The sequence below is a fragment of the Odocoileus virginianus genome, chromosome 28, assembly GCF_023699985.2.
Source record: "Odocoileus virginianus isolate 20LAN1187 ecotype Illinois chromosome 28, Ovbor_1.2, whole genome shotgun sequence".
Taxonomy (NCBI): Eukaryota; Metazoa; Chordata; class Mammalia; order Artiodactyla; family Cervidae; genus Odocoileus; species Odocoileus virginianus.
Genome location: NC_069701.1, coordinates 34,103,593 through 34,131,094, shown reverse-complemented (window position 1 = coordinate 34,131,094; position 27,502 = coordinate 34,103,593). Strand labels below are relative to the sequence as shown.

Here is a 27,502-nt window from a genome sequence, read left to right as displayed (position 1 = left end):
GCCCTTCCAACAGGGACAGACTAAAAATGTCATCGAAATATATATATAGCTCATTTCTTCCCAAGAGTTCAGAGTGCCGCACATCCATGATCTAATTTGTCCACGAGACATCCCACTGGGATGGGTGGCAGGGCCACTCCATGCAGATGTTGTGAAAATGCTCAGTCATTGCCCTCCCTTCCCTAACCTTCCTTTTCTTCTTCAGTCTCTATTATTTCCCCTTTCTTCTCCCATCCAATCTAATCCAGCAAAGATGTAAGAGGCCTCCACTTGGTGCAAAGACTGGGTATTTGAGAAGCTTCTGGATTTCCGCAGGGCAAAGTCACCGTTCTGTTCTCTGTGGTCTGAGAGCACTTTGTTCATACCTGCATCTGTGTGCATGTCATCCCGTTTCTATAGATCAACAGTCCTGGAGTGGGGGCTTGATCTTATTCAAGCTTACTTTCCTGAATACTGTCCAGGCCAAGGCCTGGCATTCGGGAGCCTGGAGACACGCTTGCCCAGGGCATTCCTCCATTAGTGTACTTGTCCCACTGTATGCCAATTACCCCAGGGATGAGCTCAGAGAGGGATTGTGAATATGCAGTCTCAAGCACCTAGCAGCACAACGTCTGCTGAACGGATGAATTTAAAAAATGAAGAAAGGAAGATAAGGATGGATAGGAAGGGGCTATCCTTGCCTTTAGAGAGCTCCCAATCCATGGCATGGATGGGGGAGGTGGGCAGAGAGATGTACAAATACATCGGAGTAGTGATGAAGAAGTACCACGGGCCTGCAGAGGAGGAGAATCACCTGAGAGAATCAGGGATGGCTCCCTGGAGGAAGTGGAATTTGAGATGGGTCTTTAAGGGTGGAGACACCTGGCAGAAACTCAGGAACACTTTTTCGCTGAAGGTAGGGCACTGGGCAAGACAAGAAGGGCAAGGTCCTCTGACTGGTGGTGGTGGCGGTGGGATGGTACTCTGGGTCAGGCCAAGTTGCTCATGCCTGACTCCACCGGCAGTGGGGAGCCATCAAAGTCCTTGGGGCCGGAGATCAGAGTGTGTTGAGGCCAGTGTTAGAGTGTCTAACTGAGGGAGGCAGCTGCCAAGTTTGCAGTGAACGTGTGACAGGCTCCACAGAGGAAGACTCTAAAGGATCTGGAAACCCATTAGATGTGGGGGCAGAGCAGGGGGGGCTCTGGGGCACCCATCTGGAGTCTGGGAGAGTGATGAGGACTTAACAGGTATGGCGTGATCCTGGGAGGGAGGGACTGCTTCCCAGGGAGAAGATGAGTTCATTCCACCGGGGTGGAGACGCTTCATTAGGAAGGCAGATGCCAGCTTGGGAGGGAGGTCAGGGCCCTGGAGACAAGAGTTGGGAGTTGGGCTAAAGCAAAAGCTGAGGCCCTGGGAGTGGATGAGCTCATGCAACACAGAGTGTGGGGTGAGAAAGAAATCGGACTGAGGACAGAGTCTTGGAGAACCCTCACAGTTGTGGGGGGAGAGGAGCAAAAAGACAGGGGATCCAGGAAGAAAAGAAGTTTCCAGAGAGGTGGGGGTGGTTCCCCTATCTTCTCCCTCTTTTCCAGTGCTACCCACCTTCTTCTCCCCCTCACTTCTCAAGAGGTAGGGTGGGGGCGGCCCAGAGGGACCCTGGTGCCTGCCCAGGCCCCGGAATGCTCCCAGGTGAAAGGCAGTCAAGCCAGAGATTGGAGTGCTTGGGTTCTAGAACTGCTCAGAACCGGGGGGGGGGGGGGGGGGGGGGGGGGGGGGGGTTCGGCAGGGGGGACTGCCCCCTCCCTCACCCTTCCTGGCTTTGTGACCTCAGACGAGCCACACCCCCTGTGATCTTCAGCCTTTTCTTCACCTTCCCGAGGGGATCACAACAGGACTTCCTTCATCGGGCTGCTGCGACTATTAAGAGGGATAATGTGCGTTATGCACTTGGCACTTGGGCCTGGCAAGCCCTCAGAGCTCAATAAATGGTGGCTGCTGCTATTATGATTATTACAGGGCTGGGATTGGATTCTGGCGCTCGGTCTAGCCGGGCCAAGGAGCCCAGGAGCCCCCAGAGCATTTAGCGAGGAAGGGGGCCTGGCAACCTGAACTCGCCCAGCTCCCGGAGGGCTAGGGCCCCTCCCATGACCCTCCCAAGCGCAGAGTCGGGTTTCGTGGAACTGGGGCAGAGTCACAGCTCTCTGTGCGCGGATAACCGTTTCACCTGCTGAGAAAGGAGACCCTACCCCGACTAAAGTCTTCAACTCCAGATGGGGGGCGGGGATGAGGGGGGGACTCAGTCCGCGGGGGGCCCCGCGCCTGCGGCGCCTCCTCCTCTGGGGCGGACGTGGACGCGTCCTCTCCCGTACGCGGTAATTCACCAGCTCACGCGGGCTCCGCGGCGCCCCCTCCGCGCACGCGCGTCCCCGCCTCGGCCCCCGCCCGGCCCCAGACTCTGCTGCGGGCGCTGTAGGTGGGTCCGTCCAAGTTGACGAGAAGGACAGCCGCGCTGGGTGGGGGCGCCCGTCGCGGGGGGCTGGTGGCCTCGACCCCCGTGCCTCGTCCCCCGCCCCCTGCGGATTTTGCCGCAGGGGCCCACCCGAGGCGCGCCTTCTGCGCCGCCCTGGAGGAACGGGAGCGCTGAGGGGCGAGTGCACGGGCTGTGCTGGGGGCTTGCTGAGGGGGCGAAGGTCTTGAGTCGATGGCTGCCGGCTCCTGTCCCCTCACAGACTGAGACCTGTACCCCAGACTTTTGAAAGCCTCGTTTTCCCCTTCTCAGACTAAGGGATCTTTTACTGGACCCTGGAAACAGGTTAATCCCGTGGGCCGCATGCCCGTCTATGCAGCCTCATTAGAGAGGGAAGAAGAGGCGTGTTCCACCGGAGTCTGGGGGATATTTGCTCCTATCCCATCCTCTCTGGATCAGGCGAGGGGCGGGAGGTGGGGGGCTGCCTGCGGGGAGCGGGGCTTGACTGAACTGGACCTTCTACCAGCTGGGCTCGGGGACTGGGGTCCCGCCACTGCAGGCCGAGCCGTCCATCGCTGAGAAGCCCCATTAACTAGGCCACCGCTGGGGGTGGGCGGTGGCGGCTGGAGCTGACCGGCTTGGGTCTCTGGGGGAGGTGGCCGCAAGGGCCAGGGCTTTGAACAAACCACAGAAGGATTCTGCAATATCAAAAGAACTCTTAGTCACTAATATGTGGGGGGAGGGAGGCCGTTGGTGAAAGAGCTGCTGCCTGGTTCCCATCAGCGGAGGATCAAAAAGCATTTGGTCAAAGAACCTTTAAATACCTTGAAAGGCAGGTGGAGCCTGTTCAGTAGACTACAGGAGATACTGAAATGTTAAGTCTGAGCTGCCAGCAAACTAGCTCCAGCCACACCGAGTGGTGGGGGGAGGGGGCCACTGAGGCCGGAGGGAGAAAGGGTGGGGCTAGGCCACTGCCCACCCCCAGCATGACCCAGGAATCCCTGCTGGGTAGGGTGAGTTGGGCAGAGAACTGGGCTCAGACTGTCAGAGCTGGAAGCCACCTTATAAACCTCTGGCTCAGGGATGTTTATTTGGAACCTGTAGGACCCTCTCCCCCCCACTTATGGACAGAATGTTGTGTCTGTATTTGAATATGCGTTTTCCTAGAGAAGAGAGGTCCATGGAGTTCATTAGATTCCCAAAGGAGTCCAAGGCCAAATCAAGACTAAAAATCAACATCCTTGTGGTACAGACTGGTAAACTGAGGCTCAGAAGGATCAAATCACTTACCTCGGCTCACTCAGCTTGTAATTGGCAAGCCAAGGTGCTGCCAGAGTGCATCTCACTAGTCCCCTGTGGTTCTGTCTCAGGGGCCCAGAGTTGTCTGAGACTGGGGTAGGGGTGTCTCAAAACAGAGGCCAAAGGCCAAGATTCTGACTAAAGCTGTGGCAGGCAGGGACTGGCAAGGACAAAGGGCAGTAGCTTTCATCTTTTGGGGTGATGAGTGATTTGAGTGGCTGAACCAACCCTCAAGGGTGTCAAAATGACCAGGGAGAGAGATCCAGAGCCAGAATCTGGATACGGAGGAGGTTACAGGGAGAAAGGATGTGGGTGGGGTTGGGAATGGGGAAGAGGTTTCTGCAAAGAGAGTTTCTGACCCTATGACATGACCCAAGGACGTGGAATGCGGGCCCAGGGCTCTCGGAGGTCAGCTTGGAGTAGTGTCTTTGGTACTTGGGGTCACCCCCAGGGAAGCAGGAAAGTCACCTAGCCTTGCCTTGCCATCTCCCAAGTGTATTCTCACTGACCTATGTGGTACAACTATTAGCCCTATTTTATGGATGAGAAAACTGAGACCCAGATGTGTCAAGTAACTGGCCAAGGCCAAACAGCTAGATCGTGGCAGAGGCAGGACCAGAATTTGAGTCTTGGATTCTTCCTGGGATGCTGCAGGCCAGACCCTGCCTCTTTAGTATGAGGTATCCAAAGGAGGACCCAGCAGAAGACTGACAAGTGTGGGCCCTGGGTAGACAAGCTTGGGGTCTCCACTGTGATGAGGTGGGCAGAGAGAGGGCTGCAGCTACCTTCTAGAAGTTTGCCGTTGCGTCGTTTGTGGGGAGATGGCATCTGTTAATGTGATACCTTCTCCAGACTTCTGTGTTCTGTAGATGAGGAAAGGGAAGCCTGGGGAGGGTGTATCTGCAGGGATGGGGGACAAGGTGGCAGAACAAGTCACTCCGGGCCTGGCACATTGGCAGGCTCTGCCATTGCCCTGCACAGCTGCCTCTCAGAGCCTGCCCCTCCTGAATCGGGAGTGGTGCTCAGCCTGAGCCTCTTGCTACATGGATGGTGGTGATGAGAGAGGTGTGTTTGTTCTGTCACGTGAGCTGCACAAACGGCTTCCTCAGCATTTTATTAATAATTCAGCCTATGGCCAGAAGGGTGGGGTAGGGGGGGACGGGAGCTGTGGGGAGACAGCAGCATTGGAGACCAGGCCAGGTGGAGACCAGGGGAACCCAGGAGCCCTGCCTCCAGCCGTGACCTAGCAACAGAGCCAGGCGGCCTCAGGGGCCCTGTTTAGGAGAGTGCAGGCCTGGCATCTGCTCCTGCGGGGACAGAACGTCCCTCCCTGCTCCCCGTCCCTCCCGAAGCCGACCCAAGACACCTGGGCTCTGATGACAGCACCGTATCAGAAACAGGCCTGAGGGGTCCGCAGCAAGCACTGCACCAGTCCTTGGAGAACCTAGTGCTGCCAGCATTTCCTGCCACGTCATGGAACCCAGGACACAGGGGCCAGGAGCATCAGAGAATGCGAGAGAGATGGGAAGGGGAGAGGCAAAATTCCCAGACCCTCACCACCTGCCAGGGACCAGGCAGAACAGGGGTGATTCACACCCTCTGATCTCCTTTCTCAGAGAAACTGCTCGCTCCCCCAGGCTTCATTTCTTGCTTGTGCCCAGTCCTCAGGGAGTGCTCAGAAGACAGGCACTCACAGTTGGCTTAACTTTCAGTGATGCTCCAGCAAGAGAGGGTAGCCTTCACAAGCAGGAGAATGGTTCAAGGTTAGACATCTGGAAGAACTTCCCTGACAGGCAAAGCATGGGAAAGGGGAGTATGTGGTATCCCTGTTTAGGATAAACAAATGATAATGGCATTCAGAATCAATCAAGACTAAGTACTAGGCTCTCAGTATCATTTTATGTGCTTTAATTGTACCATCTCATTTAATCTTTATAATAGTCGAAGGAAGTGGGCATTATTCTCTCCATTGTACAGATGAGGAATCTGAGGCCCAGAGGTGTCAAGTAGTCTGCCCAAGGTCACGCAGCCATGAATGGCAGAGCCACATAAATCTATATTCTTTCCTCTTTCCGATGACTCTGCATCCCCTAGACAGAGTGAGTGAGGCCCAGTGAAAGAGTGTCCTTAGAGCTTTTCCTGTGTCAAGCAGGAAATAAAGACCCACCTGAGGTTTCCAGTGCCCCCGAGCCTTAGATTCCACAATGATATCTCATGGGGTTTATTCAGTATGTCCGAGGGACTGTCCAGCTCTGACATTATGGAACAATGGTTGTCTAATGCCTGCTAACAGGGAATGAGATTGAAGTTTTTAGTTTTGTAAGGGATAAGCTATAAGCTCTTGGGTGGGAGCAAGCACTGGATCTTCTCACAAATCTCACAGTGGTTGGCACAAGGCTGGGAGTCAGGACCAAGAGTTCTACTCCTGGTTCTCTCACCAGCTCCCTGGGCTTTAGCTCTGGGCCTCTAGCTTCCCCTTGAAACCTCATTTCCACCATCTGTCACCTGAGAGGTGGCCTGGGTCATCTCTCAGAGGTCCTTTCCACCAACTTTGAAACACTCCATGATTCTAGATGCTTATAAAGACCTAGTGAGTCACAGTGATGAATTCTGCAGTACCCTTTCTGGATTCTCCGGTTGATGGATTCGGGAGGTTCCTGAACCGGGAGTTTTTTTGCGCAGTATCCATTCATGACAGGGGTGGGGGCAAAGGGGTGGAAAGGGTGGGTGTGAGGGGGGTGCACTGTTTGCTCTTCATCAGGGCACTGGGCTTCCCTAGTAGCTCAGACAGTAAAGAGTCTGCCTGCAAGGCAGGAGACCTGGGTTCAATCCCTGGGTCAGGAAGGTCCCCGGGAGAAGAGAATGGCTACCCACTCTAGTATTCTTGCCTGGAGAATTTCATGCACAGAGGAGCCTGGGGGGCTACAGTCCCTGGGGTCGCAGAGTCGGACCTGACTGAGCGACTAACACAGGGCAGTGAGAGAGGCCGCTGGGGGTGGGGGTGGGAATAAGCCAAGCCTAGAGACCCTGGAATCCCAGCCTGTTGGCTTGGTTTTCTGGGTTGTGCGAAAAAGGGGTGTGTGGAGAGTACCTGAATTTTTGGCCGTGGATGTGACTGGCTGCAGAGTGTGTGAAACACAATGGCCATTGACAGGGGTGGAGGACCTGAGATTTCTGGCCACTGAGGAATTATGGGCTAGAACCTACAGATGCCTTTTTTTTTCCCCTTCCATTTTTAATTAGAACATTCAATCCAAGGAAATCTGTTCTCTACCGGAACAATCTTCATGGAGGTTTGCTTGGGGGAATTTCCTTGTCTGTTTCTCAACCAGAAAAACTGTGGGTGGAGGTGAATGTATGTGTGTGTGTTATAGGCTCCATGTGAGTTCATGGAGATGGTGTGTGTGTGAGTGAGTGTGCTGGGGGAGACTTGAGATGGAGGCTTGTCCCTGGGGTGCCGGCTGCCTGCTGCTCTGTGGGAAGGTGGAGGTGTGGCTGGGTGTGAGCCATGCAGTATAAAGTCCATTTCTCGAGGTGACAGTAGGAATCCTTGACTCTGGAAAGCCTGGTTTCCCTGCTGACTGCATTCTCAGTGGAGGGGAGGGGTCGATGCTGCAGCAGTCCCCAGGATAATGCCCTCCTGCTTATCCCTTCAGTTCAGGGTAGGGGCAGGCCCTGTATTGTTTGACGCTTTGGTGTCTGTACCTCCTTGTGTAGGAGTGTATTTGAGTGCCTGCGTGTGTGTGTGTGTGTGTGTGTGTGTGTGTGTGTGTTGGGGGCAGGGAGTGCTGTGGAGGAGGTGGTGTCATTGATTAGGTGTGTAGGTAGTTTTCTGGACCTGAATCCAGCAATGGTTCGGTTCCAGGCTTTGACAAGCCTTGGGAGATGGCCCCTTCTCCTCCCTGCCCCAGAATCAAACAGTTCCAATTCTGTGGAGAGAGGAGAATTAGGGTTCGCCTGACTTGGACTGTGTTGAGCTGATAGAGGCAGAGAAGGCCAAGTGAGCCCCAGGGTTGGGAGGGGAAGGAGGCCCTTCCTTCTTACTCACTGAAGGGCTGGGGCCAAGGAAAGCAAGAGGGCAGTGGAATGGTGAGAGGGAAGCAGGGACAGAGGTTGAGATGTCTGTTTTCTTCTACTGCGTGGCTGGGTTAAGTGGGGAGGGTCACTAGGCCTAGTCCCTCGCTGAGGGTCGAGATGTTAGATATTTCGGTTCCAGCTGTGCGCAAGCTGTGGGCATGGCCAGGGTGGTGGACCCAGCTCAGCACTGGCAAAAATCCACTCCTGGTTTTTGCACACACCAGCTTCCCTTCCCGGGACCGCCGCTCTGTCGAGCCCCGAGCTGACGCCCTTCAGCCGCCACCGAGTGGAAAACGCGGAGCGGATCTGCTCGCCTTTTGGAACGGAGTCAAAGGGCACCTCGGAGGAGGTGGCCGGCCTCGCCGCCCTGCCGGGTTCGAAGCCGCTGCCATCCGCGGCGCACCGGCCGGCTGGGGCGCCCAGTGCGGTGGGACCCGCAGGCCGGAAGAGCCCCGCCGGCGGGCTCCGTGCCCTCCCCGCGGGGGCTGCGGGCGGGCGGGGCGCGGGGCGGCGGCAGTGCCCTCGGGGCGGCTCCGGGCGGCGGCGGGCGCGGGCTGCAGTACGGCTCGCGGCCGGCAGCGGGCACTGGCGGACGCCAGGCGGTGGCGGTGGCCGCGGCGCTGGCGGCGGGCGGGCGGCGCCGGCGGTGTCCCGGGCGCGCTCACACACGCGCTCACACACACACATACACACCGCCTCGTACACACTCACACACGCTCCGGCGCGCACACGCGGCGCGCAGGCCGGAGGGAGGAGGCTCGGCGCGGCTCGGCGGCGGCGGCGGCGGCAGCGTGCTCGGCGGGCGGGCGGGAGGGCTGGCGGGCGGCCCCCGCTCCCCGGCTCCGCGGCTCGGTGCAGCCCGCACGGCCCCCGCCCTCGGACCCGCCCCCGGGGGTCGCCCGGCCCCATGCCCTGCAGCGGCGGCGGAGCAACGCGCGGCCGCGGGCGGCTCTGAAGAGCCCGGAGGGAGCCGGCGACGAGGGGACCATGTACCGGGACCCGGAGGCGGCCAGCCCAGGTAAGCGCGGCCCCGCGCGGTCTGGGGCGCCCCGCACCGGCGGGCAGGACGGCGGCAGCGCCGGGCGCCGTCTCGGAGCCCCAGCCGGGAGCTGCTGTCCAACCGAGCCGCACGGACTCCCCTCACCCAGGGTCACCCCAGCCCCGGGGGCGCGGGCTGGAGCGGCAGCAGCTCGGACCCCGGCCGCCCGCAGGCAGTCCGGGCACTGCCAAGCTTGATGCCCGGCGCCGGCTTCGCAGTGTCCCCACAAGGACCTCCCCCCCCACCCCCCGCAGCCCAAGGACAACGTGTGTGTGGCGGAGAGGGGAGCTAACGCCCCCGCAGTGCCCTCAGAAGCACCCCTGGGTCCCCTAGCACTGTGCTAGGGGACCCCGGGACTGGGATCCCGGGCAGCTTTCGGCCAAGGTTGTGGGCACCGGGAAGCGGAGTGACATCGGCCGTGACAACTGTGAACCGAGAGAGTGCCAGGGGGCAGGTGGAAATCTGGTGCAGCCGCAGGGGAGGGGGGCTTCTGGAGGGCGGTGAGCCCCGGGAACGATGAAACGGGAGGCAGGGGTACCTGAAGGGAAAGAGAGCAGAGATTGGTGAGAATAGGGGTGCCAGGGGAATGTTCTCCTGGCCTTGGGGAGGGGGGAAGCAAAGAACCCCAAACTCACTCCTGTCCTGTCGGGGGTGGGAGGGGGAGGGGCCATGCTCCTTTGCATTTCTGCGGAGCCCAAGCCGGGGAGTGGCCTGAAAGCCCACGTCTGCTAGGCATCCTGGAAGCAGGAATCTTTCCACCTTTCTCGGGAAATTGCTCTGCCATTTCCTCCTTGGCTCCTGATGACGCCTCCTCACACAGTGCCCACCTGTAGGCAGGTCCCCTGCCACTCCTGCCCAGGCTCAGTCTCAACTCCCACCTGGGGTGCCCCACCCCAGACCCAGCACCCCCAGTCTGCCAGTCCTAGCAGCAGGGTCTCTGCTTCTGGGTTTCTCTCTGATGCTGAAAGCACAACACCCAAGCCGGAGGACTTGCTCCCAGACCAAGAGCCTCTAGGCTTACTGATGCTAACCTCCGGGGTCTGGGGGCCCTGGGTGGCGGGAGGGACAGCTCTGAGGCCCTTCAGAAGGGGCCTAGAGCCCCAAGGCTTTTGAGGGCACTCCTGTGGTGCCAGCTTTACCTGCTCATGCCCCAGCCCCACATTTGCTCTTTCCCTCTAGGGGCAGGCTTAGCCTGTACCCGCGTCTGTCCTCACCCTCCTCAAGTCATAGCAGCTTGAGCCCACCCAGGAGGACCTCCTGGGTGCCAGGCATTGTACTCATTCTGCACTTGCGTATATGCGTGAAAGAGGACTCAGTCTCCCACTCTGCAGCCTCATGGCCACCTGTGAATGTCCTCTAGGTGACGACTGAAAGGACATTGCCTTTGGAGACCCCTTCCTTCATCTCTCGGGGCCCAGATCCCCCACCCTGGCATCTTCCACCAAGTGGGCTGCCAGCTTCCAACACTGGGACCAAGGACAGAGGCGTTCTCTTGCTTGGATCGTCCTCTCAGAAGCCAATAGCTCAGTGCAGAGACCAGCTCTGGGGTGTGAAAATGGAAGGGGGATGCAGTGAGAACACTCCCCTCCCCCTGCCAGGCTAGCAGCCTCCTGTTAGGCCAGTGGCCTGGGCCCTGCCCTTGTCCTTCTCCTTCCCTCCTCTTTCCTCCCACGCCTGGGCACCATGACATCACCACAACCCCAAGCACCTCTGCCCTCTCCTCCGAGGCCAACTTGATGTGCTTGGCATCTTCTGGGCAGAGGGCCTGGAACCCAGTGCTGCCCCCTGGCCTGCTGGCAGCCCCTAGACTTTTCCTTCTCCCCCTTGAATGGGCCGCCTTGTCTTGGCCAGAGACCTGTCTTGCCCACTCCAGTTGCAGGACTCACCAGTCCTCTGGCAGGGACAGTTCTGGTGGAAACAGCCTGGCATTACTTATGACCAGGTTTACTTCTGTCTGAGGTGGGCAGTAGGCTGGATGGGGTCAGAAATAGGTGGCAGAGGGCAGAATTTGCTTTTGATCCTAGATCTCTGGGGATCTCTGAGGAGCCAGGGACCTGTCTGGACTCTGCGCCCCCTGGCATCCCTGCCCACCTCCTCTCATCCCTACAGCTCCAGGCCAGGCTTTCCCCCTTCCCCAGCTCACCCCAGGCTCCCCAGACTCTGCTCCCCCAGGCAGGGAGTGTGTCCCTCAAGGCTGGCACTGGGTGGAAATAAGATATGCCAATGAATTCCTGTGAGATTCAGGCCCATTCCTCTGGTCCCCCAAAGGCCAGTGGACCTTTTACATCCTCATCACTTCATCCCACTGCCTGGAACACCTGCGGCCCAATCCTTTCAAAACAAGATCTTCGTCTCCTGTCTTCTGCTCCCCCATGCTGTAGGCTGGTTCCAGAAGGTCCCCGTGGTACTCTCTCCTGTAAACCATGCCCTCTGCTGCAGGTCCACAGGGCTCAGCCTACTGCTAAGACCCTTACCCCAACAGGGGACAGGCAAGCTCTATGTGGGCCCCTGGCCCCCAGGCCCTTCTCTTCCAGATCTGAATTCTCTTCCTTGGCCGAAGCAACGGACTGTGGGGCAAAGCCCGAGCCTAGTGAAGAAGGAAGACCAGCCCCCCACCCCACACCTCCGTCACTCCTGCTCCAAAGTCTGCCCCGCCTCCCCCCTGAAAGCTATCCTCCTATCCTCCACCCTCCCGTAGACAGGCAGCCCTCTCCCGGCCCACAGACTCCATCTTCTGTTCATCCCGAAGCTGGACTGGCCTGGCCGCTCTGTGTCCCTGTCCCCTGGCAGGGCAGGGCCTCGGCCGGCCCACAGGGGTCAGCGTTGCAGTGGGCAGGCAGGACGGCAGCAGAGAGGGAGGCAGGGAGAGATGACCTTGCGGTGAGCGAGTGAACAAGGCCAGAGAAGGAAAGCCTGGGCTGGTGCGGTTGCTCTGGGAGAGAGTTCAGGTCCTGAGGGCCACCAGCCCTGGCCCCAGCCGTCTCTGAACTTGTCCTTGGGGATAGTAGTACTTAAAGCCTCCTCCATCTGTCCACCTGCTGGCAGACTCTGCTCCCCCCCCCCCCCCCCACAGCAGCTCTGCCGGGTACGTCATTCCTAAGGAGTGTGGGGGACACCCCACGGGCCAGGGGGCCTTGGCATAGCAGGTCTTCTCTCTCAACCACAAGACCAACCCCTCCACCCCTGGGCACAAGTGAGGGGCAGAGGCTGCTGGCTGGTGTGTGGGACAAGAATCAGGGCCTGGCCTAAAGGGCAGATCGGGGCTGTACACTGTGAGGGCCATCAAGGTTAGGGACGGGGGCTGGGATGTGGGACAGCCCAGGGAGGCCTGACCGTCTGACCACTTCACGGACAAACTCTCCCCTCCCACCTCCCACCCACCCCACCTGCACTGGCCCAGACCTCTCAGGCCTGCCTCCCAGGCTTGAGTCAGAGTCTTGAGCTGAAGATCACAGGACCTCCCGATGGGCCATGGCCGGTCTGAAAGGCAGGGCTGGACGTGTAACTTCTGTGGGGCTTGGGTCAAGGTAGCCAGCGCCCCCAGGAACCCCCCCCCCCCGCAACCTTGGCCTTGGGTCACTCTGTTCAGTGGCATTGTGGGGACAGCTTGACTAACAGGCTGCGGGGCTCAGAACCAGGGGATGGTGGAGGGGAAGAGAACCTCACAGTCCCTCCTGGTTCAGGAAGAAGGGCTCGAGCAGGCTGGACCGGCGTGGGAACCCACAGGCCAGCAGGTGACAGGTGAGGGACAACTGGAAGGCAGAAGAACAGGTGGGCGTCAGGTGGACAAAGACAGGTCCTGGGCAGCTAGGGCCCGGCTGACCCCAAACTCAGGCCCAAGGGACAGTTAGGGCAGCGTGGGGTGACAATTGGTGACAAGAAGACTGTCCCCTTCTCGCCGGCTCCGGCCTGCCCAAAGGACAGGCAGAGGAGGAGTGGGTAGTCCCCCCTTCCCCCTCCTCCTCCCCCTCCCAGCCCCCCACCCCCATTCTCTCAGGGACTTTGAATTCTTATTGAATCCGCTGGACCATTTTCAATAGCTGCTTCCCCCAGGGGAGTGAGGCCCAGAACAGCAGATAGAGGCGTGGTGAGGGGGGCCTCGAGGAGGGTGTCGCAGCTGGGGGTAGGGGCGGGAGGCCCAGTCCTGAGCAGAGGACTCTGGGCTGGAAGAGGAGTCGGCCGCACAGTCTCCCCAAAGGCGCCCAGGTCTCTCGGGTGGGCTCGAGCAGCCGTGCATGGAGCCAGCACCCTGTCCCCTGGGCATGCCCAGCAGGTGGCACATGCCACCCGTCAGGTCAGCATTGTCTGTTGGGGCGGTCACTGGTCTGGCCTGATGCCGGAGCCAGCCTGTGCCAGCCCCAGCCTGGGTGCCCGCCCGCCTTGCCAGGGCACCCCAGCCAGTGGTACCAGGTGGACGTGCCAGTTCCACGGATACGGACGTCCCTGACCTTCCGGGCACCGGGGGCAGCCTTGCTGGGCCCAGTCCAGCTGATGTCTAGGGGGCAGGGCTTCGTCTCACCCAGCAGAATTCCCCAAGGGTTGGAACAGAGTTGGCAGACAAAATGGGACCTGTGGAAGGGGCTGGATGGCTCCCAGAGCCTGTGCCTGGAACTCTGGACCCAGCTGGTTGGAAGGTGGGCTGGCGCGACGGGCCTGCCCCGGGAGGCTCTGCAGCATCTGCCTGGAGGGGTCTCTTGGCAGAAGTGTATCGCCTGCGGGGCTGAGCTGGGAGCTGACTGGAACGGTGAGCTGGGAGGTTTGGGGAACTGATGATCGGAGTGACTGCGGGTGTGGGGCCCCAGCACCCAGGAAAGGGAGGGCAGGGCCAGTGGGCAGAAGTGCCGGGCTGTGTGTGTACCTGGGTGCGTGCGGGTAGCAGCTGGACAGCCCTAATAGCTCATCCAAGCGCCGTGCCCGCTGTAAACAGGAGCTAATGAGTGGATTTGTAGCGAGGTGTGTCAAGGTGCGTGGGGAGCTGTGACAGAGAGCGTTGGGGGAGGGCCGCTCCCCTGGCCCTGTACCCAGCCAGGCGGAGCCTGTGCCCCCCAGGGGCCCTGCCTGCCCCCTGCCACACCCTCCCACCTGCCAGCTTGGCTGCCTCCAAGGCCTCCATCTGCTGGGAGCAGGGCCTCACCTGGCTGTTCGGCGTGCACAGCAGGGATGTTCAGGGGGATGGGGGGGAGGGTTGGAGCTTTGGTGTGTACAGATACAGGGAGGTCCAGGACAAACTGTGAGTTTGTCAATGTGTGTGTGTGTGTAACTGGGTGTGTATACGTGTTTCTCCAACTCGATGTGTGTGTGTGTATGCACCCCTTCCCAGAGCTCTCAAAGGAGAACTGCCCCCCCGAATCTTGGTAATGGCCCTCCTCTTCCGATGCCCTTCCTGGGGCGGAGGGAGCTGGGGTTCTCCAGCTGACCGGGGGAGAAAAAGGATGACCCTTTCTGCCCATCAGAGGAGGTGGGCCAGAGGTGCTGGTTGCCTCGGCAAAAGGGGAGAACTTTGCACCTGTAGAACCCCCGCCAGCCCCGTGGCTCCCGAGCGCTCAGGAGCCCCCAGAGTGAGAGACGAGAGGTGCCAAGGGGTCCCTCCTAGCAGGTGGGGGTCTCACAGAGCCGGCTGGCGAAGTGTGCACCCTGCTTCCAGCTGGGGTGGGGGGTGGCATGGGGTGTGGGAGGCCTCGAGGGGTTCTGGCGTGAGGCGCTCCATGAGGGGAGCCGTGTGGCAAATGTGTCCAATTAAATTACTTCAAACCCTGCCGCAGCAGCTGCTCCCGGCGGGGCCCTGGGTACAAATTGGATCCGTCTCATTACCACAGGGTGGTGTCAGCGGGGCCATAGAGCAGTGGCCAGCTCAGCTAGTGCACGGCCGGCCCTCTCCCGCCCTGCCCAACCCGGGCCCGCCGTGACACCTGCAGGCACTGGCTCCCTCCAGCATCTCTCGGGTTCCTCAAGGCCCCTGGGTCCGGATCCTGGGCTCCCTGCACACCTCCTTGCCGTCCCAACCCCCACTCCCGGCAGCCCAAGGCTTGCTCTGCACCCTCACTCTCTTTCTCCAGGAAAATGGGAGTTTCCTGTTTTATGGCAACCCACTCCCATATCCTTGCCTGGAAAATCCCATGGACAGAGGAGCCTGGGGGCTACAGTTCACGGGGTTGCAAAGAGCTGGACTTGACTGAGTGACTGAGCCCACACACCCTGCTTTATAGGGGGTCCAGCCTAAGGAAACCCCTCTTAGATCACCCAACAGACCTTGTTCTCTCCCCTGATGATAATAGTAGGACAATAATAGAAAGTTCTTATTTGTGGAGCATTTGTTACGTGCTACGCATGTCACGTCCATGCAGCAAGGGGTGGCTTGCTTAAGCCAGGTCTGTGGGGTCAGACAGCTTCCAGTAGAAACACTTGCCACTGTGTCCCTAGAGCAAGTCCCCCCACCACCCTGGGCTCAGTTTCCTCCCCTGTTAAATGGGTATGATGTTGGTTCTTACCTCCCGTGGAGTCAGAGGATGAGGCGAGATAAGGCAGGAAACATCTTTAACAGAAAGCCCAGCACATAGTAAACACTCAACCAGCGACAGCTGTTATCAACATTACCCTGCACTGAGTGATTGACATGTGGGATTTGGGTTCTGGAAGCTCCAAGGATGACAGGCCTGCCTCCTGTCGGCAGTGTGGAGGGCTTCACGGAGGCAGTGTCGATCCGACTACTCCAGAACAGCAAAGACATGTGGAGCGTTCAGTAGATGCTAGCTGCTCTTCTAAGCCCCCAGCATATGTTAGCTGGTCCATCCTCAGACCACCCTGGGACAGGGGGACTTGCAGTTAGAAGTTGATTTGGGACCAGCCACACTGCCAGACCCAGGAGCGTGAGCCTTGGGCCCTGGATTTTGCGTTTTGGAGGGAGAATAAGAGCGTGAGCCTTGGGTCCTGGGTTTTGGGTTTTGGAGGGAGAATAAGAGCTTGCCATGTGAGCAGGCAGGGAGGAGTCGTTCTGCATGGTGGGGACAGCACGTGGAGTGCCCCGGAGGTCTGTCAGATCTCGGCTGGTCAAGGCAGCAGTGGATGTCTAAGCCTGCAGGGCTGGAACGGAGGTCTTTGGGGGGCAGTAGCAGGAGTCGGAGGGCATGGCAACCCAAGTCAGTATTCTTGCCTGGAGAATCCCCTCGGACAGAGGAGCCTAATGGACTACAGTCCTTGGGGTCGCAAAGAATCCAACACGACTGAGCAGCTAAGCACAGCAGGAGTTGAGGCTTGGGTGCAGCAGGCTGGGCCAGCTGATGAAGCTCCTGGCATTCTGAAGTAGGAAACTGGACTTTTTTTTTTTTTTAATTTGGGCAGTGGCAGGCTACGGATGGCTTTTAAGCATATCTCTATGAAAAACTTTAACGCAGCAGTGTGGAGGGTGGGAAGCCTGGAGGCAGGCCCATCTATGGAGCTGGATCCCCAGCCATTAACGTATTTGTTTCCACCCTTGTCCAGCCCCTCCACCGTCTCTTACCTGCACAGGGCTGTGTCCAGAGCACCCGTAGCAGGAGGTCTGGGGCCCTGCCCTTGGAAAGCCTGTGGTGGGTGATGGGCAGTCAAGGGAACAGCCTGGTGTAGGGGGGCATGACTGTACACCCCCAGTGGCTTACCTAGGGGGCCAGGGTATCAGAGGAAGTCTCCTGGGGAGAGATGTAGAGCCAAGTGGGGTGGTCCCAGGGCCCAGTGAACATAGGTAAGGCTCCTGAGAATCCGTTCTGCACCCTACCCCCCGACCATGGGCATCAGGGCCTGGCCCTGGAGGAGCCATACTGCTCAAGCTCCAGTTGCCAGGCCTGAGCTCCAGAGCCCCACCGGAGCCAGCCTGTCTCCACAGCAACTAGGCAGGCCGCCCCCCTCTCCATGCCCACGGCCCCTGGCACAGGGGCCCATTCACAGCAGGGCCTGGGTACGTCTTCCCACTTCCCTAAGGGGGTCATCCCAGAGCGAACGCCCTCACACCCAGGCACTGCAGCAGATGAGCATGTTGGCATTTGGGTCCGTGTGCACGCACAATGGGTATGGGTGCCCCGTAGCAGGAAGCAGGGGGTGGGGATGGTATATGTGTTCTGCCCACCTTGGCTGGGGGACTGGTCCCCTGGGGGAGAAGGTCCAGTGGGTACCAAAGAGGATGAGCTCTGGGCTCCTGCCTCAAGGACCAGGGTAAGCAGGAGCATTTGCTGGTAGGGGAAAGCCATAAGGAGGCTCTCTCAGCAGTGCCTGGTGGATCCACAGACCACCTCTTTCTACACATACGGCTTTCATGTAGCCTTCACAGCAGCCCCTCGAGGGAAATATTACCACTGTTGTACAGATGAGGAAACTGAGGCCCAGCAAGGTGGAGCATCTCTCCAGGTCACTCAGTAGAGCAGGGATGGAATTGCACGTCAGCCTCACTGCCAAGTCTTGGTCTTAACCACTGTGCCACACTGCCCTCATCCCACTAGATCTGAGCTAGCCTGCCTCTTGATCCATCGCCCGGAAGGGAGGGCTGGGGATGGGTACTGGCCGCAGAGCTGGACCCAAAGTGTGTCCCAGCACCTGCTTTCATGCCTGGCGTCCCCTAAAGCTTTGTTCCCAGGCCCCTGGAGTGGGGCGGAGCCTCCTTCCCAGCATATCTCCTCTCCCTCTCTCTGGGCGCCGTGGAAAGATCCTCTCACTCAAAAGGAAGCACCCCTTACTCCCTACTTGGCTCCTGCCAGCCCTGGAGGAGCCTGATGAATCGGCTGTGTGTGTGCCCCCCCCACAACCCCGTTCCTCCCTCTCCAGCCCCCGCCTGGTTAGGGAGGTGCGAAGGGAGCGATTTCACAGCCTGTCAGCTGAGGCCTAAAAATACACAGAACTCCGAGATGCTTGGGCAGGGGGAGGAGAGAGCAGGGACCAAGGATGGGGTGGTGGTGGGGGTGCGCCGGTAACTTGGCCAGAGTAGCCCTCTTGGCACCACAGTCCTGCTCGGCAGTGGTGGACAGACCCTCCATCCCCTGGTTCCCCATCTGGCCCCATGTCTGGCGATGACAAAGGGGAGTTGGCATCTCTGGGGTCCTGAGGAGCTCAGCTCTGCACTCAGACCTAAGGGAAGGCTTAGTGTCAGATGGGAACCATAGTCCCCGGGCCCCAGAGCCTCCGATCGATGGCTCTTTCTCCCTCTCCTCCCCCGGGTTGGCTGGCATCTTTGGGCTGTGGGAGCCAGGCTGGGCCTGTGCCTGCTTCCTTCCTGGAGAAGGTGCCTGCTTCTGTTAGGGGAGAGGCGTGCGGAAGGCAGCGTGGATGGGGGTGCCGGCAGGTGCGCGATGTGACGTGTGAGCCACCCAGGCACTGGGGCAGGGCGGGGGGGACGCAGAGGAGAAGGGGTGTGGCGGCCCACGTCACCGCCATGTGGCCATATGCCGAAGCCTGGCACATGGCTCCCTCGAGTCAGCCAGTGCCCAGAAAGGGGGCCGTGCGTGCGCGTTCATGTGGGCCTGCCAGAGCTGGCCTGTTCTTGGCGGACACGGACGGTCGTGTGTGGCTATTCCAGACAGAAACTGGGCGGAAGCACAGGAGTGGGCGTGGCAGCATGAGCAGACGCATGTTGTGTTATGCAGACACGTGACGGCGGGTGCACTTCCCATGTGGAAGCGTGATGGCGTGTGTGCCAGGGCCGAGGGACATAGGTGGATCTCTCTGGGGCACCAGGCAGGGGCCGAGAGAGTCATTAGGGAAACAGTGCAGAGTGGCAGGCAGAACGTGGGCTCTGGATCAAAAGTGATGGGGCCCAAATCCCAGATCGGCCATGTATTGATTAGAACTGTGGCCTTGGGCAAGTTACTTAACCTTTCACTGCCTCATTTTCCCATCTCTAAAACAGACAATAATAGCTCTTACTTCAGAGTGGGCTGGGAGGGGCTGCTGAGTTAGCGTCCATACACTGCCTGGAACTGTGTCTGTCACAATGTTAGTGTCATGTATAGCAGCTCCATGGACAGAGGACCCTGGTGGGTTATACAGTCCATGGGGTTGAGAAGAGTTAGACATGACTGAGCAACTAACACACACACACACACACACACACACACACTAGCTCTATTATCTGGTCCTACCCTTTGATGGAGAAGGAAATGGCAACCCACTCCAGTATTCTTGCCTGGGAAATCCCATGGACAGAGGAGCTGGGGTGGGTGGGGCTACAGTCCATGGGGTCACAAAGGGTCAGACATGACTTAGTGACCAAATAATAGCTCTTTGATGATACAGGTGGGAGAAGCAAGGCCCGAGAGGGCAAAGGACCTGCCCAACATCGCACAGTATGTGAGTGGCAGAGCCAGAACTGGAACCCGGACAGCCACACTGAAAGACAGAGCTTAGTCAGGTCTAGATCTCCTTTGGGCCATTGGAAGCCTCCACAACACAGAACTGTAACCCCATTGGCATCTGGGGCCTAGATTCTACCAGAGCTGGGCTAGGATCTTGCAAATTCAGGGCTCTGAGCATCTTCAGATAATGGCAGGGTGCAGGGGTCCTCAGAGCAGTGGCCAGCCACCCGAGTTAGAACCATGCCACTGGTTAATCTGCAGACTTGGCCAATTACTCAACCCTCCTGAGTCTCCGTTTCTTCCCTATAATAGAATAACAGTAATACATACTTTATAAGGTTATCATGGGGATTAAATGAGATCTGCATGTAATGTCTTAAGTGGCTGGAACACTGTACCTAGTAAGTGCTCAATAATGTTAGCTGCAATTATAACCCATGCAGAACCCTCCCACCCAGGGCTCCATAAATGGTGACTTCCTTTGCTTCCCTTCCAGCCCCTGGCAACCCTTGCTCCCTTCTGCCTGCCACCCCACACTCCACAAGGCTTAGACGGATCAGGGACTGACTTGCTGGCAACCAGACCTGTCTTGTCTCCTTGGCCCAGGAGGGAACAGGACCCACCACCGAGACTTAGCCCCTCAGCCCTTTTCACCTGGCCTCCTCGCTCACTTGTTCTGTGACCTTGGACAAGCTCTGTTTCCTCTCAGGGCCCTTCATCCTCCCCTCCGTAAAGTGGAGGGGCTGGACCACACAGTCCCATGGCTTTGTGACCCAGGCAGGTCGTGGCTTAGCCTGCTGGAGGGGGCGGCAGGTTGGCAGAAAGGAGAGTCGGCTGGCTGCCCTGGATGAGTGAAGCATCTGGGGCCTGAGCCGGCTGGTGGCCTGCCATCCTGCCCGCCCGCACCTGTGGCTGCGTAGGAGGGCGGGCAGGCCCGGCTGGCTGAGCACTGACATTGGGAGGTTCAAGGACAATGACGTAGAGAGAACCCTTCTTCTTGGGGCCCTGGGAGCGGCCACTCCAGCCGTCCTCCCCCGCTCTCCTCCCCTCCTCCCCAGGGCTTTCCTTCAGCAATGCCTCCTTCCTCTCTCCTTCCCCCTTCCTGGAGTCCCCTGGCATCTCCCCGCCCCTACCTTTTCCACTTCTGTCATCTTGACCATTTTCCAGGGTTCCGTCTTTCTCTCCCTCAGCAGAGGGGGAATCTTTCCCTCCTCCTCTGTCTCCCTGCTTCCTGAAATGCCTCCTTATTCCTTCCTATGACGTGTCCCCGTTTCTCTGGATCTTCCTGGCTCCCCCTGCTCCTCCTAAGCCCAGGTCTCTCTCTCACTCTGCCCAGCATGTCTAGGCTTCTTCCAGCTTCTTGTCCCCTGGCTCTCTCTCACGTCAGAGCTGTAGCATCCCCACCTCCCTTCTTCCCATTCCTTGGAGCACCTGACCCCACCACCCGTCCCCCCACCCTCAAAAGTTTCCTGGCCTGCTTCCGATGATGGGGCTGGTCCAGGCAGTTGCTGTGGCTGGTGCTGCTCCCTAGGATCTCAACAAATTCCCCACCCCTGTGAGTTGAGAAAAGGGGTCAGCCCAGGGCCCAGGGACTGGCAGTCTTGCCTCCTAATTAGCAGGAAGTAATTGCCTGGAAAAAAAATTTCATTTCAAATGAGACTCCGAGACTCCAAGTTAGAGCTGAGCCAACTGATGGCCCCTAGGGAGCAGGAGCAGGGAAGCAGCTCAGGGCAGGGCCTCAGGAAGCCCCCAGGAGATGAAGGTCCTTAAGACCCCCTCACTGGTTTGCCTGCGGGACCCCAGCCATGAAGAAGTAGGGAGAGAGAGCACTGGGCTGGGAGCCCCACCATCTTCACCTGCGTTCTGGCTCCATTATTCATTGTGTGACTTGGGACAAAACTTATTCCTTTGAGCCTTAATTTTCCTTTTTTTTTTTTTTTCCTCCCATGTAAAATCGGAAGAGGGCCTCAGTATCATGAGAGTTGATTTGAACAGTGGCTTTGAAAGCAATTCGCAGGCTGTAAAGTGCTGTGGGAGGGTGAAGTGTTACTGTCTTCCATGTGGCTATCAGCTGAGACATGAGGATGGTGGAGGGGTGGGGTGGCTTTGGAAACTCCTAAGGGGGCAGTGAAGCCTCCCAAAGAACATGGAAGGATGGGGTGATAGACCCAGTTGAGCTGTAAGGTTAAGAGCAGATAGATGTGGTTTCCCTTGCTGGTCTCAGTACTCATCAGCTGCACCAACTGAGTGGTCACCTCACCTCTCTGAACCCCACTTTCCTTATCTGTAGGATGCTTCCCTGGGGCATCAGGGTTTGGCCAGGCTAAATGAGATAATGTTCACAGAGCTCTCAGCACAGTGCCTGTCCTGTAGTAAGTGCTCAATGTATATTAGCCACATCTGCTGTAATTAAGTGGCTTTCCTGGTGGCCCAGCTGGTAAAGAATCTGCCTGCAATGCAGGAGACCTGGGTTCGCTCCCTGGGTTGGGAAGATCCCCTGGAGAAGGGAAAGGCTACCTGCTCTAGTATTATGGCCTGGAGAGTTCCACGAGCTGTATAGTCCATGGGGCTGCAAAGAGTTGGACACGACCGAGCAACTTTCACTTCACTCACTGTAATTAAAGGCTATTATCTTTACTCCCTGCCTGGATCCAGAGAAGCTGATTCGGGGTGTTGTCTTCAGGTGGTTTCATTTGTGTTGCTGTTTGTTTTAGGAAGAGGAGAATTTCTGCACCCAGTGGGGCTAATACAAGCAATCCCTAGAGACACCGAGTGGCTCTGCCTCTCCAAGAGACCCTAACTGTGGGGTGGGGAGAACCGGCGTGGGCTGCAGCTGTGGCCCTCTCCCCCAACCCCCATTCTTCATAGGAAAGAGCTGTGGGCACGCTTCTTATTTGGGTGGATGTAAGGTAGGGAGTCTGTGCCCTGGTGAAGGCATGTTACAGGCCTTAGTGTTCATCTTGTTAGGACTGGCCTGGCAGCAGGAGAAAAGGTTACGTTTGTTTAAACAGGTCTACCCCCCCACCCACCCCCCACCTTGGAGGAGAGAACAAGAAGTTTCCACCTGGTAGGGTCCAGCTGTGTGGGTTGAATTTGCTGTGAATGGAGCAACACAGCACCCCAAGGCAGCCGGAAAACAGTTGGACAGCCTGCAGCGTTTGGGTGTTGGGCAGCGCTGCAAGCTTAGAGCTCCAGATTGCCCCAGGAGGGGCGAGGGGGCGGCGGGGGCCCGACCGTCTGCCGCTCCTTCCCCACACTCCGGGCGCCACCGCTGGGGACCTTCTGTGTGCCTGCTCTGAGCGCAGTACCCGCGCCAGCCGCCAGGAGGCAGTGTGGTGGGGGGGCTACCCTGAGGGAAGGGGATGCCGCATTTACATTATCTGGAAAGCTCTTTTTATCAGAAACAGGGCTGCTGACTGCGGTTCTTGGCATCTGTAGGCCTCATCCAGGAAAGGGGGGCTCTTGAGGTTGGCTGCTCGCTGCTGTGTCTTCAACTTGGGACTTATCAGGGAGTAATTAGCAGAGGAAAGTGGGACCGCCACGCTACAGTCCCGGAAAAGGGCGCAGCCCCGGGACCGTTTTCTGTTTCAGCACCAAGGACAGAGGCGATGAGCCGACCGTTGTTTCAGTACCGCGGACAGAGTTCAGAGCAGCGGGCTCTGTGAATCCATCCAATTTGTGGTGCCAATAATGCCACCAGAATATGGAAGAACAACACCCCCAAGAAGGAATCTCAGATCCCTTATATTCTAACGCGGAGACGGGGCCCAGAGAGTTGAGTTCGTTGCCTAAGGTCACACAGCCACAGTGACGGTGGGTGGCAGATCCTCAGTGGTTTCTCTCCATCCTCCTCCCCCCACACCTGGATCCCAGCGAGTTATATCCCTCCTTCTTGAACATCTCTGGGAGCAGCTTCACATTAAGTTGCATCCCCCAGAACTTTGAGCTCGCGAGGATTAAGTGTACCCCTCTCCCACCAAAAACTCAAGTCGGGAATCTGAATCCCAGGAGAGAAGATTCCTAGCCCCCATGGTTTCCCTGGCGCCAAGCCTCAGGTGGGAAGGTGTCACGGCAGGACAGGTGCCCTGTCCTGTAAGGAAGCATATGACTTGAGGAGGTAGAGTTGAGTCATCAGCATAAGGAACTCTTAAGTGCTCTGAGGTCCTCAAATAAAATATAGCACACCATTCCAATCCCAGCTTCTTTGCAGCTGTGTATTATTAATAACAATAAGATGCTGATTTAGGCCAAGGCACAACAATGCATTATTCATAAGAGTAACTAGTGGTCAAGGCCCGCACTTAATCATCACACGTCCCTGATCCTGCCCCCGCTGCACACTCCTGGTGGAGAGGCCCTCAATCTGAGCTTCTCCTTTTTCTGGGCTCTTGCTGCCCTGATGGACATGATCATTTTCATGGCTGCCCAGGCAACTCATCAGCTTTGGGGTCAGAGTGGGTGACAGGTTCCAGGCTAGCTTCTGGCTGGACACCCTTCAGTCTGAGCTCCCTCCTTAGAGCTGGCACCTGATCCTCTCTGTCCTGAGTGGCTTTCACCCTGAAGACTTCCAGACTCACTAGGTCTCTGGTGTATACAGATGTCCTGTCACCCTCCCTACACACACCCTCTTTTGAGGCTGAGGACTGAAGCCAGATGCACCAGACTTCTCTAAGCCAAGAATTGTAGGAGTTTGGGGGTGTGGCTGTAGTGAGGGGAGGGAGTCACCAGGTAGAAGATACCCCCAACACTTCCATTAAATATGACAATGGATTTAAAACCCTCAGTAAACTCTGGAGCACTCTGTCAACTGTTCTGCACTAAACAAAGCTGAGCCGTATTACCAAGGCCATGCTCTCTGCTGGAAGACAGCAGAGGCAGAGAAGGCGTGGATGAGGTCCTCGTAGTTCACCAGGCCCCACTCCCTGATGAGGAGCAGGAGTTCTTGTGGATCCTGACATGTCCCCGTCCAATTTCTTGCTGGAACGGCTCCTGGCCCATCCGGATAATCCTTCATTCGCTGTTTACTCACTTGGCATCTCTTCTGAATTCTAAACTGTCTGCATCCAGCCGGCCTCTGCGGCCCCTGCCAGCACACTCTCCCTGGCTCACTCACGCATTATCTGTTTTTATTACAGTCAAGGTTGAGGAGGCTTGCTCGTGCTAAGCCCCTATTTTCAGCTACTTGTAACTTTCCAAAACAATTCCCCTCAGGCCTGCTCTTTCACCAGCCTTGTTCCTGCCCCAGGTGAGGCCAGAGGGCTTGTGGGTGCCTCCGCTGGTTTCTGAAGGACACTCAGAGAGACTGTCTGGAGGGCATGGGGGTAGGGCCACAGCCCAGCTCTCCTGGGAAGCGAGAGGCTCTCTTCCCTCTCCTTTTTCTTCTTTCCTTCTACCTGTCCATCTCATTTTCTTTTTCCTGTTGGAAGGAATGAGCTGCCCCCATTCCCAAGATCGGTGGCCTGGAGTGGGGGAGTTTTCAAGTGAAGAGCGGGCAGAAAATTCAGCATGACAGGAAGCCTGGAGCTTTGCCTGGCTGTCTGGGGTTCAGAGTTTAGCTCACTGGTTTTCTGTTGCTTTCTCCCACACTCTGCCTTTTTCTGGCTTCCTTGTGCATGTTGGGTCTTCTCGAAGAGGAAGGGAGGTGGGGTAGGCACCAAAAATGTTCCCCTCCCCATGCCCAAATAGCCCTGGGGCTGGTAGGCTCTGCCCTTCCCCTGCCACCCTCCCCCGTTTCCATCTGCTCTGCATGCACGTGGAGGGGTGCTTCCTGAGGAAACCTGTGACTCCAGCTTTCACTGTTTTCCCCCTCGAACGTCATCCTGTAGCCACCAAAGGATGGTGGGGGGAAGTGCTGGGGCATGATACACTGTGGTGCAGAATCAAGTGGGAGGAGGCAGGAGCGGGATGGGAAAGTGATGGCAGATGTAGCCCCAACCACCCCCAACATCACTGCCTCATCCCTGGAAGAGTGAGACAGCACCTGAGACAGGGCCCTGGGTGAGTCCTCAGATACCCCACCCACCCCTTCTTCCTGCTCCTACCCTGTCCAGCCCCAGACACTCAATCCCCAACTTACTCTGAGACTTTAGAACATCTCAGCATCTATCTAATGATGCTTTACTGAGGCCAAGGGCTGGACCAGTTGAGGAAGGAAGGAGCAAAAGTGTGTGGGTAGGAGGGGGTCTCTTACCCACTTCTCTCCAAGAAGTGCTTGGAGAAGTTTGTGGGAAGTGGAAGCCCTTTCCCTTTTGATGTGGCACAGTTTTACATTTTTTATTGAATTTGCTACAGTGTTGCTACTTTTAAAAAATGTTTTGGTTTTTTGCCACAAGACACCTGGGATGTGAGCTCTGGACCACGGATAAAACTTGCACTGCCTGCACTAGAAGGTGAAGTCTTAACCACTGGGCTGCCAGGAAAGTCCTCCTGGCTGCTCTTCATATTTTGTGTTCACTCGTTTCTTTCTTCCCTTCCATCTCTCCTTGAAGCAACTTATTTTAAGGCTTAACTCCCATGGGGCACAGAGTTGAGGCTTTCCAGAATCCAGGTCCACTCTTGGCTTTGTCTCTCCTCTGCTGTGTTCCCAGGAAAGTACTTGCCCATTCTGAGCCTCAGTTTCCTCCTTTATGAATTGAGGATAAAAGGATTTACCTTCAGAGGGCTGCTGAGGACCTGAACGTGATTCAGTGTTGAGCATACACTAGTTACTATGATTAAAGGCACTTGGTGAGGAAAGCAAGGCCTTGCAATCTGAGGATACCCCAAAGAAGGAAGCAGTCTAGGTTAGGAGGGTGTGAGGGTAATGGGACAACTTTGGAAGGGCTGGATGTGGGGAGTGTGAATGTCACCATCAGACTGTCAGAGCAAGTGAATTCTAGGGGAAAGAGCCTGTATGCCCAGATTCCCAGCATGTCCATTGGTTTCTCTATATTGTGTTCGGGGCTGTGGGCTGTGGGAGATCCAAGCATTGAGGAGAACCCCATAGGCCCTGCTTGAGGGACAGACCTACTCCCAAGAAAAGGATGTTGAACAGTAGACAGTTACGTCAAGTTTGGAGAAGGAAAAGACTGCTGTGAGCACTTGTCATCGGGGAGGGCTTCCTGGAGGAGGTAAGCTCATGTGGGGCCTTGAATAATTTCATGCATTTGTTTAGCACTTATTTATCCAGCCTCTCCTGTGCACCAGACCTTGGGCTACAGAGATGAGTGATCCAGGGGTCTCAAACCTTCAAGTGTTCCCAGTAGGGGAAAGACATGGAAAATGCTAATTATTAATCCACAGGGATGAATTGCCATAGTTACAGGGGAGGTAGAAAGGAATGTGAGAGGAAATGAAGACCATCTTTGTCTAGAGCTCTTGAGAATAAAAGGAATAGATGGTAGAGAGTAGAGGGAAGAGCCTTTGAGGCAGAGGGAACAGCCTATGTGAAGCCTCAAGGGTGAAACAGGTTGGCCTTCGTGAAGGAGGGGAGCGGGTTGTGGCTGGCCGGTGCAGTGTGGCATGTTGCAAAGCCTCCCTCATGCTTCAGCTCAGAGGAGGGCAACCCTCGCAGGATCAAGGCCAAGTTCAAGTTGCCTTAATTCTCCATACCTGTTCCTTCCTCTGCAAAATGGAGATAGTATAAGGTTGAGGAGATCACACCAGATGGTGCATATAAGCTTTCTGGCACAGTGTCTGCCACAAAAGGCACGTGTTCAATGACTGTTAGCTATTCTTTGATCCTGATGTCGCCCCAGCAAGAGAGGTTGGGGTTCTTATCATTATGTGGAGGTAAAACTCTGAGGCCCAGAAGGAGACTTGCCCTGGGCCACAGGCCAGGTGCAGAGGTGGGACTTGAACCCAGGTCAGTTGCCTCCAAGTTTACTTCCTGTCCCACTGCTCTGCCCCCTAAAGACCAACAGGGTCCACGGGGAGAGGATTCTAGGCCAGAGAAGGTGCATGAACACTTAGACCTCAGGGACAGCAGAGTGGGCTAGGTATCTGTTCATGACTGTGACCATGGGTGTGTATTCACTTGTGTGTGTGAGAGCATGGGTGTCCATTCATGGGGTAAGTTAGGATGGCTTGGGTATATGTATGTATGTATGTGTGTGTATGTGTGTGCATCTATGCATCGGGGAGGGGGGCATAGATGTCTGCGCCAAGGGTAAGTCTCCATGACTTGTGTATGTGTATATGAGCCATGGGTGTCTCTGGCCTGTGTGTGTGTACCTGCTCCCCCTCTGGCTCCCCTCCTGTTCCCCCTGGGCAGCTGTGAGCTTGCCTTCAGAAGTCCATTGCATCTCCAGCAGCTCCCCAGGGCATCCCAGCAGCCGCAGTCTGTTTGAT

General features: G+C 57.3%; 1 protein-coding gene and 2 long non-coding RNA genes across 10 annotated transcripts in view; 1 reads left to right on the top strand and 2 right to left on the bottom strand.

The window, feature by feature from the left end:
- Positions 1-7,911: 7,911 nt before the first annotated feature.
- SYT7 (synaptotagmin 7) overlaps positions 7,912-27,502 on the top strand; it is a 63,534-nt gene continuing 43,943 nt past the window's right edge. For all 8 annotated transcript variants that reach the window (XM_020916861.2, XM_070457455.1, XM_070457457.1 and 5 more), the window contains exon 1: positions 7,912-8,840. In XM_020916861.2, coding sequence (XP_020772520.2) covers positions 7,940-8,840 — 901 coding nt within the window. In that variant the 5' untranslated portion in view covers positions 7,912-7,939. The remainder of the gene's footprint in view (positions 8,841-27,502) is intronic.
- On the bottom strand, positions 15,408-19,027 carry LOC110153001 (uncharacterized). Its single transcript, XR_002318531.2, has 3 exons — positions 18,962-19,027; positions 16,360-16,421; positions 15,408-15,662 (listed from the first exon to the last, which is right to left on the bottom strand). It is a non-coding gene; the product is annotated as an uncharacterized lncRNA (long non-coding RNA).
- LOC110153002 (uncharacterized) lies at positions 19,227-19,956 on the bottom strand. Its single transcript, XR_002318532.2, has 2 exons — positions 19,829-19,956; positions 19,227-19,477 (listed from the first exon to the last, which is right to left on the bottom strand). It is a non-coding gene; the product is annotated as an uncharacterized lncRNA (long non-coding RNA).